Source organism: Nycticebus coucang, chromosome 11 (assembly GCF_027406575.1).
Source record: "Nycticebus coucang isolate mNycCou1 chromosome 11, mNycCou1.pri, whole genome shotgun sequence".
Taxonomy (NCBI): Eukaryota; Metazoa; Chordata; class Mammalia; order Primates; family Lorisidae; genus Nycticebus; species Nycticebus coucang.
The window spans coordinates 105,244,713-105,264,506 of NC_069790.1; the positions used below are offsets into that span (position 1 = coordinate 105,244,713).

General features: G+C 39.1%; 1 protein-coding gene across 1 annotated transcript in view; it reads left to right on the forward strand.

The window, feature by feature from the left end:
• Positions 1–19,794, forward strand: part of EXOC4 (exocyst complex component 4) — an 849,353-nt gene that overhangs the window by 785,550 nt on the left and 44,009 nt on the right. The window contains exon 17 of the mRNA XM_053608803.1: positions 7,165–7,324. Within this exon, the coding sequence (XP_053464778.1) occupies positions 7,165–7,324 (160 nt within the window). The remainder of the gene's footprint in view (positions 1–7,164; positions 7,325–19,794) is intronic.

Genomic DNA, 19,794 nt, shown 5'->3' on the forward strand with positions numbered 1-19,794 from the left:
TCCTTTTTGGTTGGGTCTTTTCCTGGTTTTGGTATCAGGGTAATGTTTGCTTCATAGAATGTGTTGGGGAAGATTCCTTCCTCCTCAACTTTTTGGAATAATTTCTGCAATACAGGAATAAGCTCTTCCTTGAAGTTTTGATAGAATTCTGGTGTGAATCCATCTGGACCAGGGCATTTTTTGGTTGGAAGCCTTTTTATTGTTTCTTTAATCTCAGTGCTTGAAATTGGTCTGCTCAGGAGCTCTATTTCTTCCTGGCTAAGTCTAGGGAGGGGGTGTGATTCCAAATATTGATCCATTTCCCTCACATTGTCAAATTTCTGGGCATAGAGTTTCTGGTAGTTTTCAGAGATGACCTCTTGTATCTCTGTGGGATCAGTTGTTATTTCCCTTTTATCATTTCTGATTGAGGTTACTAGAGATTTTACTTTTCTATTTCTTGTTAGTCTGGCCAATGGTTTATCTATTTTATTTAATTTTTCAAGAAACCAACTCCTTGTTTCATTAATTTCTGAATGATTCTTTTGTTTTCAATTTCATTGATCTCTGATTTGATTTTGAATATTTCTTTCCTTCTAGTGGTTTTAGGCTTAGATTGTTCCTCTTTTTCCAATTCCATAAGTTGGCTTGTGAGTTTGTTGATGCGGTCTCTTTCTGTTTTTCGAATGTAGGCATAGCATCTAAAGCGATAAATTTTCCTCTCAAAACTGCTTTTGTATTATCCCACAGGTTTTGGTAGCTTGTGTCTTCATTGTTATTATGCTCAAGGAAGTTAATGATTTCCTGTTTTATTTCTTCCTGCACCCATCTGTCATTCAACAGAAGGCTGTTTAATTTTTATGCCTTAATGTGGGGTCAAACATTTTTGTTAGAATTGAGTTCCACCTTTAGTGCCTTATGGTCAGAGAAGATATAAGGTAAAATTTCAATTCTTTTCATTCTGTTGATATTTGTTTTGTGTCCCAGGGTATGATCAATTTTGGAGAATGTTCCATGAGGTGATGAGAAGAATGTATATTCCTTATCTTTAGGATGGAGTGTTCTATATGCGTCTATCAAGCACAATTGTTCTAGGGTCTCATGTAAATCTCTTATATCTTTGTTTAATTTGTGTTTAGAGGATCTGTCCAGCTCTGTAAAAGCAGTGTTCAAGTCCCCTGTTGTTATGGTATTATCAGATATCATATTGCTCAAACTGAGTAAGGTCTGTTTCAAGAATCTGGGAGCATTTAAATTGGGTGCATAAATATTTAGAATTGAAACGTCTTCTTGTATTTTTCCCTTGACCAATATAAAGTGACCATCTTTGTCTTTTTTGACTTTAGTTGCTTTAAATCCACATGTATATGAAAATAAGTTTGCAACTCGTCCTCTGAATTCCATTTGCCTGAAAAATTGTCTTCCAAACCTTGACTCAGAGTTTTAATTTGTCTTTTGAAGCCAGGTGTGTTTCTTGTGGACAGCAAATGGATGGCTTGTGTTTTTTAATCCAGTCAGCCAATCTATGTCTCTTCAGTGGGGAATTCAAGCCATTAACATTTATTGAGGTAATTGATAAGTGTGGTAGTATTCTATTCATCTTATTTTGTGAGAGTCCAAAGGAAAATTAGGGAGTTTTATCTTTTGCATCAGTGTGGAGGTTAGGTTCTGTTCTTTAATTTCTGAGTTGTTACTTTGCTGCTGATCCATTGTAGAATAGGTTGAAGTATTTCCTGTAGAGCTGGTCTTGTTGTGGCAAATTTCCTCAATGTTTGTATATCCATAAATGATTTGATTTCTCCATCAATTTTAAAGCTTAGCTTAGCAGGGTACAGAATTCTGGGCTGGAAATTGTTCTGTTTAAGTAGATTAAAGGTAGATGACCATTGTCTTCTTGCTTGGAAAGTTTCATTAGAGAAGTCTGCAGTCACTCTGATGGATTTGCCCCTGTAGGTCAACTGGCACTTACTCCTGGCAGCTTGCAGAATCTTTTCTTTTGTCTTGACTTTGGACAGGTTCATCACAATGTGTCTTGGAGAAGCTTGGTTAGAGTTGAGGCGACCTGGGGTTTGATATTCCTCTGAAAGCAGTGCATCTTGGTGATATTTGGGAAATTTTCATTAATAATATTCTCTAGTATGGCTTCCATTCCTCTGGGGCATTCTTCTTCCCCTTCTGGGATTCCTATAACTTGTATGTTGGAACGCTTCATAAAGTCCCATAATTCTGACAGTGAACGTTCTACTTTCTCTCTCTTCTTTTATGCCTCTTTAACTATCTGAGTTATCTCAAGAACTTTGAATTCTACCTCCGAAATTCTTTCTTCTGCATGGTCTAACCTGTTGCTGATACTTTCCGTTGCATCTTTAAGTTCCCTAATTGACTGCTTCAGTTCCTTCAGCTCTGCTATATCCTTTCTATATTCTTCATATTGTTCATCACTTATTTGGTTCTGTTTTTGGATTTCCTTTTGGTTATTTTCCACTTTATTAGCAGTTTCCTTCATTGTTTCCATCATTTCCTTCATTGTTTTCATCATGTGTATTCTAATTTCTCTTTCTGTCATTGCTAACATTTCTTATAGGTGGAATCCTCTGCAGTAGCTACCTCATGGTCCCTTGAAGGGGTTGCTCTGGACTGATTCTTCATGTTGCCAGGAGTTTTCTGCTGATTCTTCCTCATGAGTGATTTCTTTTATCTGTTTCCTTGCCCTAATTTTCCTTTCACTTCCTCTTGCTCTTTAAGTTCCCATGCCTGTGGACTAAGGTTTCAATGAGTCCTTTTGGTACAGGACCAGAAGGATGAGAAGGTTGAAGAGCAAGAATGGATGAAAGAAAAGAAGGAAGGAAAGAAGGAACGAAAGAAAAGAAAGAAAGAAAGGAAAATAGAGAAAGGAGAGAGGGGCGGGTAAAAGGGAATATTGACAAAAAGAAGAGAGGGACAGAAAGAGGGAGACAGAGCAACATAGGTGTACAGTAGGGTACTTTGACACAACCATTAAAAAAAAAACCTCTGGGGGTGCCAGGTTGGGTGGTTCCCTTGAAGTCAGCAGTTCTTTGTTAACCTGTTTGGACACAGTACCCCAACTCCATCAAGTAGAGAGGAAAGATAAAAATGCTATAAATCAAACCAAAACAAGCAAACAGAAAACTTTACGGGATAAAATTGGGTGAAAAACCAAATAATAGGGGTAGAAACACTAGCAAAAATGAAGTTCTAATTATTGAAAAAGGCAGCAATGGGAAATTGTATTTAAACTAGAAAAATGGAGAAAGAAAAGAAAGACAAAGAAAAAGTCTATATGTAAAAGGTTGAAATTAAAAAGCAAAACAACAACAAAATAAAAAACAAACAAACAAACAAAAAAAACAACCAAAAACAAAGCAGTATATATATCTTGTTGAATATTGTCTGGGCAACAGGTAGTCTTCTGGGGTATGAGATGTTAATCACAATACTGCTACATCTGGAGGCCTCCGCTGATTTCTCAAACCCCATAGAGTAGAGACCCTAAATCTCTCTTCAGAGACACTCTTAAAAGGCACTTTAGACTTCTAAATTTGGCTAAGCAGAAGCTTTCCCAGGAGAGTGCTTGTCGCTGGGATCACTACTGAAGTGGCTATCCACTTACCCAGTGTGCCAAAACCAGTCTCACTCTGACCCTGAGGGTTAAGGCTGAAAGGCGGCTCAGTCCCCGCCTTTAAGCTGCTCAATCACTAGATTACTAGCTCCCACCCGATCCTTGCTCTGCATCCCTGAAGGCAGAGCTTGCCAGGGCAGTTCTCTCACAATGGCTCCCTGCAGCCCACAGCCGAACACTATTAGCTCCATCTGGCTCAGCGGCTCAGTCTGGGGCCCCACACAACCCCCAAAGTTCTCCGCACTCCTGCTCAAGCTCTTCCCAAGGCAGTTCAACTGAGTGCCAAGTCCAAAAACACCAAAACAGATCACAGGAAAGGCCTTTCCGGTTTGCAGTCTCACTGCTGCTGTACTTACAGCTGCCGGTGGGATTAGACCCTTCGAACACATGCAACCACTTGCCAGTTTTCCACTGTTTTTGTCCTCCTCTTGGGGTTTAGAAGTCTCTTGATGACTCCCTGTATCCTCAAAAGGATGATTATAGGCAGATCTCACCAGCCAGAGATGCCTGGAGTCTTATCTCCCCAGACTCGTGGTGCCCAATTGCACAGAAGCTGTTACTCAGCGGCCATCTCATCTTGCTCTCACAAGCCAAAATGACTGTGGAAACTAGAATAATTGATCTCCCAGATGTAGGGAATTGAACGTTGATTAATAGTCACTCAGTAACCGTGACTTGAGGCAGCCATGGAGACTGGCCCTGACTTTGCGATGAGGTAGCTCTGAGTTCAAATTCACGAATTTCCATTTATTGCCTTCATGACCTTGAAGACATACTCAGTACCTCTGAGCCCTGGTTTTCTCACTGTAATGTAGAATCAATGGGAGTCCTGAGTTTGTTTTCCTGTAACTGCCCGGTCTCATCTGGGGGTGATGGGAGATCACCACAGATGAAGCTTGAGCTTCCACTCCTGCTGTTAACCTTCACTGTCCAATGACTTTCCATAGTTTTTTTTTTTTTTTTTTAACTATAGTCCGGTCCTCCAACGGTCTGAGGGACATTGAACTGGCCCCCTGTTTAAGAAGTTTGAGGACACCTGCTCTAGATTGTTGAAGTTTAAAACTTGTAGAAAAAGTTGTTTGTTTGCTTGTTTGTTTGAACTAAATCTGCAATACCTGGCCTCTCTGTGTATGACTAGGTAGACAACAATATGGCTGCCATCTGCTCCTGGTTGATAAGGAGATTTAATCCAAGATAAGGCAGATGGCTGCCTCCCTGACATGCCACTCATGAGATTTGAGTGAATATGTGGAGTGGGCTGTAAATTAACTGAAGAGGAGCTTATAAAAGAAAAAGAAAACACACAGACGCAATGAGGAGAGAATCCTGAAAGACCCCTTATTGGCTAAAATTATCACTGGAATTGGAAGTTTTCTCACAGAGTACATTCTCATCAGAAAGAACAGAAACCTCCCATGAGGAGAGATGTTTGAGAAGGCCGCATCCATAGATGTCTGTAGGGGCAGGCAGGAAAGGAAGGGGATGAGAGACAACAAGTATCATCTAAAGACATTTATCTTCTCAATTTTCAAAAATGTGCTGCCAGCCAAACATTTTTCATGGAAAATTTCACCCATAGGCCCCCTGTTAGGATTTCAAATTATATTCCCTTTTTATTTGTTTTGGTTTGTTTGTATGTATACCTAGATGCCAAAAGCATCTCTGTTCTCTTACAGAATAAAACCAGTATTATTTTAAACAATTAAAAAGGTACACTGACCACAGGATTGTGACAATACATGACCGGTGATTGATTTATAAAGGTTATATTCCAACAAATTAGGACACACATTCCCCAAATGCTATTTCCCCATTAAATTTTAAAGATAGAGGTATAAAGGTGGAGGTTCTCTGATGGGGAATATCTCTGAAAGACCTTAGCCAAAAAATATGAGTGAGCAAAGGGTTAGCTGTTAGTTAGCCCCATGGCACTTTGAATTTGGGGCCACCTATGGAATACTCTGCATCTTGAAGCTGTGGTGAACATCAGGGATTCACTTTTCTCTTAATACCTATAGTTTCCTCTTTGTTCTTGACTGTGGTTCTTCTCAGCCCTAAGTATCAACATTCATGTTAGAAAATGTATTTCTTTAATATACTTTTAATCCTTTATTATTATTTCTTATTCTCTGCAAACAGTGCACCCCCTTATTGCCTGCACTTTGGGCAGACCACATCTTACCATAGCAGAAAAAAATTATATCTAAAGTTATGGGCTCAGAAGAATGATACCAAACTTGACCTTCAGAGATTTATCATGGAACTAAGTTGTCCAGCTTTAAATCCAGAACATTCACAAAAGTATAATCCTTTTTCTTTCTCTTTCACTCAGTAGCACAGGCAAGTTTGTGGTCTTGAGGCAACCATGGGTCAGTATAGCTGAAGCAGAAGAATATATCCTCCTCCCTTGTTTCTATTTCCTTCTTAATCTAGGGAAAACTCATTTTGAAGACTTAGGAAGCCATTGAATTTGAAGACGAGCCCAGCACTTTCATCTGAACCTTTGAGTCTCCACGAAGGGACTATGACTTCCAAAGAGGAAAAATAACAGAAATAGGAGACCGCTTGGGAGGAGTCAGACCAGCTTTAGTATTCCTAGGAAAATGTCCTGCTAGAGTCCAACTTTGCAAGAATAAGAAAAAAAGAAGGAAGACATGTTTACTCAATTCCACTTAGAATTAAAATTTAACTTTAAAAAATAGTAACCCATATGTGCTTCACGTTGTGCTGCACCAACATTTCTCAACTTAATTACATGGGAGATCCTGAAAGGGACCCGTAAGTTGGTTGATGTCCTGAGCTGCCCTTTGCTAAATTTCATGGACCACAAACAACCCTTCAGATGTAATAACAAACTACTTACGGGACCCCAGAAGTATCCATAGGCATCTCACACAAACTCAACAGCCAATGTACCATCTGCTTTCCTTCGCCCTTTGCTTCTGATTACATTATCTCCAATTAACTGCTTTGGAAATATACCCCATTGCCAGTGTTGGAGTACATTAGCATTATTGTCAGTAACTCAGTTTCTTACTGATTTATTTTTATGTGTCAGTGTCGAAGCATATTAGCATTATTGCCAATGCCTGATTTCTTATTGGTTTATTTTTACTTATACAGGTTCTCAGTGAACTTTTGAGCCAAAAGTATCCCCCTCTATTATGTAGGATGAAGGAGAGGCCAAATAGATCATTGTATGTACGTGTGTTCTTCCCTGCTTCCCAATTGTCTATTCAGGAAAGCAGGAGTTCCTACACACTGTACTAGTTTATACAACAACTTGGCATGTTCTCTCGGCCCTTGCCACGGTGGCAGTGGGAGTACCTGCCAACACCAGATCTGTGGATATATACCCATTCATATCTACTAGGCAATAGTCTGAAATTATTGTAAGATTAGCAGATCAAACCTCCAAGATACATTTTATTTGGTCATTTAAATTCATAGAGCATTACAAGATGTCCATTCCGTGTACAAGTCTCTGCAGGATGCCCCTGATCTGTCTTCTCTTTTCTCCCCACTGCTCTGTGCTGATCCCTTAGGCCTGGGCCACCTGATCTCCTGCATCCTCATCAACGGTGCCCAGTACTTCAGGCGCATCAGTGAGTCCGGCATCAAGAAAATGTGTAGGAACATTTTTGTTCTTCAGCAGAATTTGACCAACATCACTATGTCGCGGGAGGCGGACTTGGACTTTGCAAGGTAGGAGGGAAGATTGGGCTTCATTTCCTATGCCAAAGCCAACACCACCTTGCCTTTAAAGTCATTTTTGAAGATGGGTTTTTGGTACTTACACTGGTTTAATTTAAAAAATAAAGAACGAAAGAGATAGATGTTCTTAGGTCACAGAGAAGGTAATTCTACAAAATTCTATTTGAGTGTTTGACATTACTTAGGGCGGTAGTTTTTCCTACTGTGTAACCTAAGTTCTTCTTACTATGAAACTTCAATAGTTTTTTTGTGAGTATAAAAGTATATATACTCATTCCATATAATATGAATGGTAAAATACAAAGAAGAATATACTTATTACTTATCAATCTTTGATCTAAAGACTGATATTTGGCTTTCTCCCGGCTTTTGTGCCTGTACTATCTATATACATACGATTCTTCAGACATATACATGTTTGTGCATATGATTTCTCTTTTTGTAAAATTGGAGCTATATTAACATAATTTTTTATGAATTGAATTTTTTTTATCAGCAATATTCTTTGAAAACATGATTTTTCCCATATCCATTAATACTCCACATGACTTTTAATGCCTGAACAATTATTCCATGATATACATGAGCCATAATTTATTTTTTAAATCACATGCAAATTTTTGGACATTTGAATTTTTTTCCTATTTTTTCTTCATTGTAAATGACATATATTGAGCGCATTTTTATGTTTATCTATTTCTTTGTCTCTTCTCTCTTGTTCCCATTGACTCCCATCTCCCCTTCTCATTCCCTCTGGGAGGAACATGGGACTCATCAGTATCCTTTCCCTTTTCTAGGTTTGCTGATCTCAATCTTTTGTGTTTCTCTGTAATATACCTTTTTTAAATTTGAGAGTTAATTTTATTTTCTCTTCTTTTGGTCTTAATCCTTCCTGTACCTTAACTTAAAACATCAAACCTCCGGCATGTTCATAAAAGTTTAAACAATTTTGACGAGGACAGATGATGACCATGGTGGTGTCCCCATGCACTGCTACTGTTTAGACGTACGTGGATTATCCCACAAACTCCTTCATTCTCCAGCAGAAGCCTTTATGGCTAGGAAGTCATTTGTTTTTAATAACCTCGAATCTCCCTATTTAATATTTAGTACTTCTATGTTCTTTCTCTTGAGTTTTTGATTCCTTGGGAAGTTAGGACAATTTGAGAAAATTCTTGGAACATTTAAAGGAATGGTGAAATATTATACACTTTGACAATTATGAAGACATATATACTATGATCATTGTTTTGAAAATAAACTATATATATTTATTTTAAACCTTTCTTCCCAAATCTATCATTCCATTTGTTCCATTGCTTTCTTCTTCCTCTGCTTTTCTATCCTTCGCTTTCCCTATTTTTTTCTTCCTACTTGCAGGAAAGTGTGTATATATGTGTGTGTATTTGTGTTTTTGTTAAATTCCCTGTTTTAGGCTATATTTGGTGGAAAGCCTTCCCTGCTCAGATTAGGGCAGCCAGGTGTGACTGAATGCTGCATTTATTTGGTCGCTCTTATGGGGAATGATCTCATTATTGAATTAGTCTAGTCATAATAACACTGACAGGGGGAAGTTAAGAACACGGAGGCCTGAGGGATACAGAGAACTGTTACAAATTCTCTGAGGAATATAATTCCTAAATTCAATCATCCTTTTTTAAATGGTTTTTTTTTTTATTTAGCTGAAATAAGTAAATTAACACAATTTTTGGCAGCCAGTATGGGGCCTGAACACGTACTGAAAACACTGGCATCTGAACAATGTAATGCTGACTGGGCAGGATTGAGGTTGGCATCAGTAGATCGGGTGCTGATGAAGCGTTTCTTCAGGAAATAATTGAATGGCAACGAGTCATGCCTTTCACAGTTGAACTGGTGAAATATGTTCAAGGAAGTAAGTATAAGCGGAATGTCGCCACTTGGGAGAGGTTCTGCTACTATTACTCTTTACTCTTACATGGATTATGAACGGAAATAGGCTGGTAGAAATATACATCCTTGGATGATGCTGTCTATGTGACCCTGGCTCAGAAGATATCCCCTGACTACCTTGTAAGCTCCAAGAGGTTGAAACTTTGTCTCTCAGAGGCTGGGCCAGAAGAATGCTCATTATGTGTACTGAACACATGAATAGATCCCAAGTCAAGGCCCGTTTTGGTGTTGATGAAGAGCTTGCATAATGACAGGTTAGTTTACCTTTAGTTCCCTGAAGGTTTTGCCCAGCTGACATGGGTCAGTTTCTTAGAGGCTTATGAGAAATAGCATCTGCCTTGTAGTTTATTCTTTGTAAAACAGAAAGCATTGCATTTAAGAAGGAATAATGTAGCCTTGCTATTCATAGTCCCTTCCTCTCTCGTTTTCTCTTGCTCTTATACAGACACATTTTATAGCCTTATTTTTTTTTCCCCTTCTTGTTTTTGGTCGGGGCAGGTTTTGCAAAATGGGCTCCATCAATTCTATCGAATTTGAAGCTATGTAAAATAAATATAACAGCAATACCAAAATAGCCAGAAATAATAGACTGCAGCAGTGTGCCTCAGCATTCCTTAAGCAATGTCTAATCAAGCATGGACAGCATCTGTATTTCCAGCAAATCTCCACAGGAATGTTATCTTCTAACACAGTAATTAATCACTAGTTGCCACGTGTCGGAAAACTTACTTAACAAGAAGTTGCAAAATGCTTGTAGTGTTTTACTTCTGCAAAAGTATAACACCTTCCTGGCTAGTAGAAAGTATAACACCTTTCTGTAATAAAGAACAGAATCTGGAATGATCCCATTTATGTTGAGTTTTCTACCCTGGCACGTTAAGTCGTCTCTCTCTTTATGTATACATTTCCTCTAACTAATCCCTGATAGAAGGATAAATCTTGGGTGAGCAAGGGATGCAGACAAACTGTAGACCCCCTGTCCTCATGGTTGGGATCACTTAAGCTCTACTATGGTTTTGACCCTTTTGACCTCACTGTTAATTCTCAGACAAAAAGACACTTTGTCCAGGAAAATCATTGGTGATGAACTATAAAGTAGATGGGCTTTACAAGCGTGCTTTTTTAGTTCCTTTCATCACAGATCATCTTGAGCTGTCGTGTGTCTTTCCCAAAGTGAGTCGCTGAAGCCCCCTAGGAGTCCAGGTGGTGAGTGCATAACAAGAGAGGTCTGAATATTCAAGCATTGAAGTCCCATGGCACATCTGGCAATCTTTATATATAAGTTTAAGTGAGGCCATTATTCCAAAGGCATTTTCCAGGGTTTCTTCTCAGTTCTCCCTGTCTACCCCACTTGTATCTATCTCCTTCATTTCAGGTGCCTCTCTTTTATCCTTTATTTCTCTTATTCCCCTACTTTCTGCGTTCCTCTCTCAAGATTTCTTGGCTCCTTAATTTGTTCCCCTTCATTTTGGTCGTCTTTAGACTGTTGTCTCTCATTGTTAAATCTGACAAAGTAAGAAAATGAAAACCAAGGTTCAGAAAGGGGTAAAGAGAAAAGTTCTAACACATAAGACAGCTTCCTCATCCTTTGATGCTTTCATTCCTTCAACAAATATTTACTGAGTTTGTGTTCTAAGTCCTGCTCCCTATCATAGAACTTGCATTATTTGGGGCAAGATATAAACTAAAAAATGAGTAAATATAAAGTACATCAGACGAGGGTATATGGTACAGTGAAAAACTAGGTACGGGAAGAGAATAGAGGGTGCCAGGAAGTAATGGAAGTGATCTGAAATTTTAGAGTGTTTGTGGAAGTCCTTAGTGAGATATTAACATCAGAAGAAAAACCTAAGGAAGAGTGGGAGAAAGCCATGTGGATATGTAGGGAAAGAGCACGCATACTAGGAAAGGGAATCTAAGGGGAAGGGCCCACAGGGAGGACTATGCTTGACATTTTCAAAATAGCAGAAAGACCATTAGGGATGAAGTGGAAAAGAATAAGAGATAAAGTCAGAGGTTTTATCTAAGGATCTAGGATCTTAGAGGCCACTATAATGGCAATGACTTTTACTTTGGGTGGAGTACGAAGCTATTCACATGTTTAGAGCACAAGAGCACCATGAACTGAGTCACTCTGGCAGCTCTGCTGAAAATAAGAAGACAGTAGGCAAGGGAAGAAATAGGAGGACCTGTTAGAAAACTATGGCAATAATCTTCTAGATGAAAGGTAGTCGTGTCATAAAGTAAGATGGTAACAGTGGGGAAGATGAGATGTGGCCACATTAGAATATATTTTTAAAGGAGAGTGAGTAGGATTTGCTGAGGGATTAGAAGTGAACCAATGACTCTAAGGTTTTTGTTCTGATTAATTCAAAGCATGAAGTTTTCATTTACTGAGATGAAAATGAACCAGACCAGGGAAGAGGCCAGTTGAGTGTGTAGAGGGGGGAGGGTCGATAGCAAGGGAATACCAAGAGTTTGGGTTGAAACGTTATGTTTGAGATGCCTATTAGATGTGTGAATAGAGATAAAAAAGAAAGAATCTACATAAACCTAGACTTCAGAAGAGAGGTCTGGGCTGGAGGGAAGAGTTTGAGAATCATTGGCATATGGATGAGATTTAAAGCCACGAGAAAAGGTAGGAGATGAGATCAAGATGGGAGCACAACAGAGAAAAAAAGAGAAGCTGTCCCAGAATTGGGCCCCGGGCCCCTCTGTTGAGATGCTGAAGTACTGAAGAAGAACCAGCAGAGGAAGTGGATGACACCCAATAAATAGGAAGATAACTGGGAGAGGGTTGTGTCCTGGAGGTCAAGTGAAGTGTTTCAAGAGGAGGATGTCTTCATTTGTGTCAAATGCTGCTGATAGATTAAACTAGCTCAAGACAGAGAACTGGCTCCTGGTGGGCTTCACAAAAGGCCTGAAATGATTTGGTTTACATTCCTTCATCTTTCCACACAATTAACCTAAAGTAGGAACAAGCTTCAAATGTACGTATCTGGGAAGAGGCTTCTCCTCAATTCTATGGTAGAGCCTAATGTAATCAGGGTAAACATAAATTCAGTAAGAGTGTTTCCTGTGTGATGTATAAAAGACCAAATTGTGCAGGGGCATACAAAGGGGTACAGTGGACATAAGAGACACAAAATGGGGGGAAGTTAGCAAGAGGTGAGTAAACGACCTTACCTGTTGGGTACAATGTACACTATTTGGGTGATGGGTACACCAGAAGCCAAGACTTCACTACTACATAATTTATCCATGTAACCAAAAACCACTTGTACCCCTAAATTTGTTGAAATAAAAAAATGCTAAATATTAAATGTTAGTAGCCATGTTCTTGAATAACACTGATATTCATTTAAATTCCTAAACCTAATTATCAGAATGAAAAGAATGCTAATGAGGCTCTCCTGATACATATTTTGTTGAAAAAAAAGAAACCAAACTGATGATCTCTTGTTTCTGAAGGTCAACATCAAAGGGCATAACTCGTGTTGACAGTATGGGCCTTTGATATGATGTGATGAAAATGACACTTTATCAAAAACTCATAACCTCAATCTAATCATGAAAAATACATCAGAAAGATTCCAATGGAGGTATCACCTATGAAATGCTTATAATCCTTCAAATTGTCAAAGTCACCAGAAAAAAAAGGAGAGTCTGAGAAACTTTCACTGCCAAGAGGAAACTCAGAGACATGATAACTAAATGTACCGTGTATCACTTCTCTGCCTTTTGGCTAAGATCAAGTGTCTAAATGTAATGTGGTGTCTGGATGGGATCCTGGGAGCAAAAAAGAACATTAGGCAAAAACTAAGGAAACCTGAAAAAAATTATGGATTTTACTTAATAATATTTATATTGGTTCATCAATGACAAAAGTTGATAATAAGGAAACTTAATGGGAACTCTGTACTATCTTCTCAATTTTTTCTATAAATCTAAAACTATTCTAAGAAATAAAGTCAATTAACAAAAGAAAATAGGCAGAGTATTTGAATCCAGACATTTATCCAAAGAAGATACACAGGTGGCTCATTCATGTTGAGCATGAAAAGATGCTCGACATCGTTCATTAATAGGGAATGTCAATCAAAACCATGATAGAATCCCACGCTATAGCCACAAGAAATGCAGTACTAAAAACAACAGACGATAGAATTGCCAGTGAGATTGGAGAAAATGAAACTCTCATTTGTTGCTGGTAGCAATGTGCAAAATGGTGCAGCTGCCTTGTAAAACAGTTTGTCAGTCCCTCAAAAAGTTAAACATAAAGTCAGATGACCCAGCAATTCCACTCCTAGATATATACCCAGGAGAAATGAAACATACATACACACAAAATTTTAGACACAAATGTCCATGTTATTAGCCATGCTTTGTAAAAGGCTGTTGTAGTCTCAGCTACTGAGGCGGGAAAATTGCTTGAGCCCAAGAGTTTGAGGTTGCTGTGAGCTATGATACCAAGGCACTCTACTCAGGGCAACAAAGAACATGGTAGATTCGCACAATGGATATTATTTGGCCATATAAAGAGATGACATGCTGGTATGTAATATAGCAGAGTGAACTCTGAAACATTACAGTAAATTTAAGAAGCTAGTCACAAAAGACTGCATATTGTACATTTCGTTGATATGAAATGTCTAAAATAGACAAATTTACAAAGAAAGTAGATGAGCTGTCATTAGAGCCAGAGGGTTGAGAGGAAGTGGGGAAATGAAGACGGAATTTCTTGGGGAATGATGAAAATGTTCCAAAATAGATGGCGCTAATGGTTGTACGATCCTATAACTATAATAAAAGACCTTGAATGGTATACTGTAAATGTAAAAATTGTATGGTATGTGAATTATATCACAATAAAGCTATTTTTTTTTTTGGAAAGAGATTGACCTTTAAAGCTTTAAAAATCCAAAATGATCTGACATAGGAAATGAGTAGCCCGAGTTTTATACTCTCATTGATGGGGGAACTTTGTAAAGGAAATAATCTGGCTTATTTTTGAGTTTCTCTAATCCATTCTGAGAGGTAAGAGATAAAAGAAGAATTTTTGGAGCAGGAGGAGATGCTTAATATTGGTCTTAAATGGAATTATCCAGGGTGGGGAGAGAGCCATTTCGAAGAGAAAGGGCAGTTCAGGGCGACTGGAATGGATGTTCAAGGAAGGAATGTTGAAAGATGAGACCAGAGAGGGAGTCAGTGCTGGCTCAGGGCTAGAACAGATACCACCTTCTCAGAGGCCTTCTCTCCTTCTATTTCAAGACACGCCTTCTTCCCCCACCAGCATTTCCTATTCTCCTTCCCCTGATTTATTTTTTTTATCACATACCTCATATTTTATATTTGCTTGTTTATTTGTTTCTTATTTGTGTACCCCAAGTAGAACATGAGCTTCAGAGGCGTGGACTCTTTCTTTGTTCCCTGCTGTAGCCCCAGGGCCTAGACCAGGGCCTGGCATGTAGTAGACATTCAGTAAATACTTCTGGAGTATTAAGTCATTTGGACTTTATCCTATAGGTGACTGAAGGGTTTTAAGTAGAGGAGTGAGGTTTTCAGCTAGGTAGATCATTTCAGCAGTGGCCTTGGATTTCAGAAACATAAAACTGGAGGCCTTGCAAACCAATTGGAAGGTCATTGCTAAGGGAATGATGTGTAGGGCTTGAACTAGATCCATGCTGAGGCGGGTGGAGGAGACAGATTTGAGAAGTGGGAAGGAACTAAACATTGGCAGGATTTGGAGAGCAATTAAATAGTGACAGTAAAGACAGAGATGTCAAGGAAACTCCAGTTTCTGATATGGGCATCTAACCAAATCACAATGCCTTCATGTAAGATAAACCTATGGGAGAAGTAGGTTGATGGAGGGCAGGTCCTCGATGGCTATGATGAGTGTAAGATGCCTGTGGACTTCCATCCAAGGGGAGATGTCTGGTATGCTACTGGATTCCAAGGGGAGATCTCTGGTATGCTACTGGATATGTAAGCTCGAAGGGGGAGAGACTAGGATTGAACAAACTGATCGGGAGGTCATCAGCATAGAGTTATTTAAAACCATGAGAGGAGATAAACACAGTAAGTGGGGAACAGTCCCCTGAAGAAGACCCAACAGTAAAGGGCATGAGAATGAAGAGGAGCCCAGAAGGGAAAGAATGGTCTCCAAGGACAAGGGCCAAAAAAGGACATCTCATGAAGGCCACGTTGCTGCCTGCGCAGAAATCACACTTTCCCCGTAATTGATAAAGCATCCTTCTTCCCAATAAATGAAGGCATCTTCTCAATTTATTATCTTCTACTCCTCTTTGTGGTAAACTGTTCAGATTCCTTCTTCAAGGTGACAGAGAGCTGCAAAGCCAGCACAGAAACTAAACGCACTGATTCGGATCCCTGCTTTATCCTTGATCTTGCACCTTCTCTAAGGCCAGGAATGATCTCCAGCACAACTGAGAATGTCAATTTCCTCCCAGCAGAGCTGTTTACACAGACTTATTTCCTCCGAACCTACGAACCTACGGCACCAGGATCATTACTTTTGTTTTCTTCAGGAATGGTTATGAGTTTTTCTATTTGGAGTGACCAGGGTGTAGTTTGACAGAGGGGGATTAGCAATGGCATGCTGCCACCTACTGGAAACACCCACAGACGTCCAGACAGACGATGTCAGGGCCTCTGAATTAGGAGGGGATACTGCCCCTGAAGTAGATACAGAGGTGACTTGGCCGAAAAGATGAAATTCCCCCATCTAGCCAATAAAATTGTCTTTGCCTTGCTAGAAGAGCAGTCTTGTTTCTGAGGAAGAAACAATATTTTTTGCATCCTTTTCTCTGTTTATTTTTTTCCCTGCTTTACCCTGCCATTGGTCTTGTTTGCCTTCCCAATCCTAAAGTAACCTGTTCCTCTCCCAAGCATTACCTGTAATACTCCAGATTTTTGACTCAATATTATTAACCATGTGTATTTGTGATTCATTTTGTAGGAGACATTAGTCTGCTGCTAAAAATTCTTTTTAATGATGATGTCCCTAAAAAGTCTACTAAGTTCCTTGAATTTGGTAGTTATGAGAAGCTAGCCCTGATTTTCCTAGGGGCCAGAGTAAATTTGGAAATGTGATGGTTTGCATAGCTTTTGTTACCTGATAGAAAGAGATACACCAGTTAATAAAATTGAATAGTAGAACAAAATCTTGTATGATTTTGTTGCAAATTTTCTGATCTCTGAGCAATTTTTTTTTAAAGATCTTTTTGTACTTAGATTTAAGTAATATTACATCTCTCTAAACCTTCCTTTGACTTTGCTACCTCCTTTTTGCCACATAACTTTCTACTGATCTCCTTTTGGGGGTGTTTATTACACTTATAATAGATTCCACACATTGTAACAGTTAATCCGTCTCTAATTAATTGTTTAATTAGGACTCTTGAATGCAGATGAGCATGCCTTTCTGGTCTACATATCCTTCATAGAGCACCCCAGAACAATGAGAACTTCTAAGACTCCAAAAAAAAAAAAAAGCCTGTCTATAATTGATGTTTGACTTTTCATAAGCATATCTCATATGTGAGGCTTTGATTAAGTAAGATTTCTTTTGATTATGCTTGATTAATGTCTCTATGCCTTGTACATATATTGTCAGTGTATATTTGGGGTTCCTCGAGGTTATTAGCAGGCAGTGGCAGTCTTCCCTTCATAGCACATGTGTGCTGGAATTGGAATGGTTCAGAGATTAGGATAGGTGGCTGATGGTATTATTATTCCATAAAGATCCCAAGGACAGAAATCAGAAGTGACTTGTCCAAAATCTCTCATCAAGTTGTGCTATTTATATATCCTGAAATACATTTGTAGTCATCATAGTTGGGAGATTCAGTTAACTAATGAGATGAATTTTCTGCCAGAGAAGAATTTCATTGTACTGAAAAGGTGTTAGGCTTCTTCTGTGACTAAAACTCCACAATGAACATTTGCTAACTCTATTAGAATTCTTACTGGAAAACTTGAGGCTGGAAGCTGACCTTTCTTGTTTTCTAAATAGAGATGTAGTGTTTAAATTTTGGTGCTTAAGAGTCGGAAACTTAGTTGCTATTGTTGGAAAAGCAGAGCTGCAACCCCTTACAAGCCACGTCAAGGCCAGACTTCCTATCCAGCCCCTCCCTGCACCTGCATCATGGTGCACAGGAAGTCTGTTGCTCCATCCCCACCTCCTGCTTAGCTTATGCCCTTTGCTGATCAAAAGAGAACACCACCAGAGTTCTGAAGGCTCACAGGTCCCCGTGATCTACTCTGTGGTCAGCACTCAGCTGAAGGCTTTGTTGCCTCCTTCAATCAGTCTGGCCCATATCAGTTGTTCTCTTTATAATCCTTTTTTTTTTCTTCCTGATTTTCTATACTTTGAAATTAATACTTCATCGTGTGCCAGATTGTTTTTGTGTAGCCATTTTTTAATATTTCATTGCTCTAATTTTTGCTAGCATGTCCTCTCTCTTCATTTTTATAAAGTTCCTGTGACTAATTACCAGGATTATGTTTTGTTGCCTTGGTTTCTGGGTGTTTTTTTCCCCCCCTTTACTTCTCTGGAATAGGCTCATAGTCAACAGTCTAAAATGTTTATGAATGTCACTTGGGCTTCAAATATGCTTGGCATATATGAATTTCCATGTATGTTTTAGAGAGCAGCCTTAGCTAAATACGAGGAGGTTACCAAGAAATTATGCTTGTTCCCAGCCTTATAGACCTTTAGCTCTAAACTGCTTTCTCTAAAACAAGAATAGCTCCTAGAAGACATAATGTGTATATCATCCTAAAGGCCTAAATTGGTTACTTTCTCTCAGTGATGATGATGACATATTACCATTAGAATAGAAGATTGTTACTACTATTATGTCATTGAACTTCGTACATGTCATGAATTATAGTAAAGGCTTTACCTACATTACTTCACTGAATCCTCCCTGAAACTCTAGCTATATATACCACATTTTATAGGTGAAAAAACTAAAAGTTAGAGGTTAAATAAATTCCCAGTTTAAATAACAGTAGGTTTAGGACTGAAACTTAGGTCACTTCAAGTCCAGGTATACCATGTGAAATAAGGCTACCATTCTGGTAGATACCGGGTCTCTGTTTTGTTTTGTTTAATTAAAATATGGTTTCACGTTTAAGTTACATTCTTAGCTCCCAAATGTTTTCTTTTCCTTTATGTGGCTGGTTGTTTGTCTTTCCCCCTTGTTTTCCACTGAGCTCTTATCCCTGGCAGCCTTAATTAACGTTAATTAGCAGTTGGACTGTAGACAGCTCTGCAGGCTCCTTCTACCTTGGTAGGCGTTACAGGGTTGGTTTTGCTCAGCCATCAGGTGTTCTGTGCTGCTCATTGCTCTTCTGCTGACCTTCCAAATGGCTATTGCAGAGCAGTAGCACTTAATGCCCAAGACCACTCTCTGGGAACCAGGCCACAAATTAGAACTAGCACATGGTCCACAGCACCAGCCAACTTCATCATTAATCCCAAATGCATACACCTGTGCTGTTAAAAGACAGCCTCTTTGGAGTGAATGAAATATAGTCTTTCATTTGTCTAGAGGATGGCTAATAAATTCAACCCTTAATTGCTGCATAAACTTGAGCAAGTCACTTCAGCTCTCATGGCTGAAGTTTTCTCACCTATAAAATAAGGGGTCGGACTAGAAGACGAACTATAAGGTCTCTAGCAGATTAGACCTGTCTAGTTCCATATATAGAGCCAGAGATGGGGTGGCGAGCTCAACTCCTAGCTCTCAAAAGAGACGATCAGCAGAAAGATTTTTAAAAGGAAGGAAATTAGCTCCAATCCAGTTCCATAAAGATACTGGAAAGATTTCTGGGATGTGTCACACATTTATTGACTGGACAAACTAAGGCACGTGTATATAAATGAATGAGTGAGCAAAGAAGTAATATGGGCTTGTTTATTTTCATAGTCAAGACTGTGCTGGTGGCATTTGCTCACCCCACGCACAGGAGAGCAAGGCAGACAGAGATAGAAGCTGGCTACTGCTTTTGCATGACCTATGCAGGTCTTATAAGGCTCTGAATGGTAATTCAAAAAATAAATATGTAGGTTCTCAAAAACATAAATGTCACATCTGCTGTAGCTCTTCATCTCCTTCGCTAAGCTGTGGTTTTCCAATTGATGGAAAGGTTTTATTCAGATCAGCCATTTCACTTGTTCCTGGAGGCACTCTTAAATCTTTGTGTTCTAACCTTTAACGATATCGGCTTCAGTTGCTGTGGTAATGATTTCCATTGCCCGGCATCTGCATGTTTAAATTCCTCCAAAGAATTGTGCACCGTCTATTTCTCTCCATTGCAGACAGAGTCAAATGAGAAAAGAAACCAGGGGGATAGGAGAGGCCAGCTCTTGATTGACTTCTCCGTCTTGTCTCGGGGAAGGAGTGGATCAATGGCCTCAACTTTCCAGCCGGCATTAACACTGTGTCTCATTCTCCTCCGGGCAGTCTGTTTCACAGAGGTGCTGATTAAACATTTGT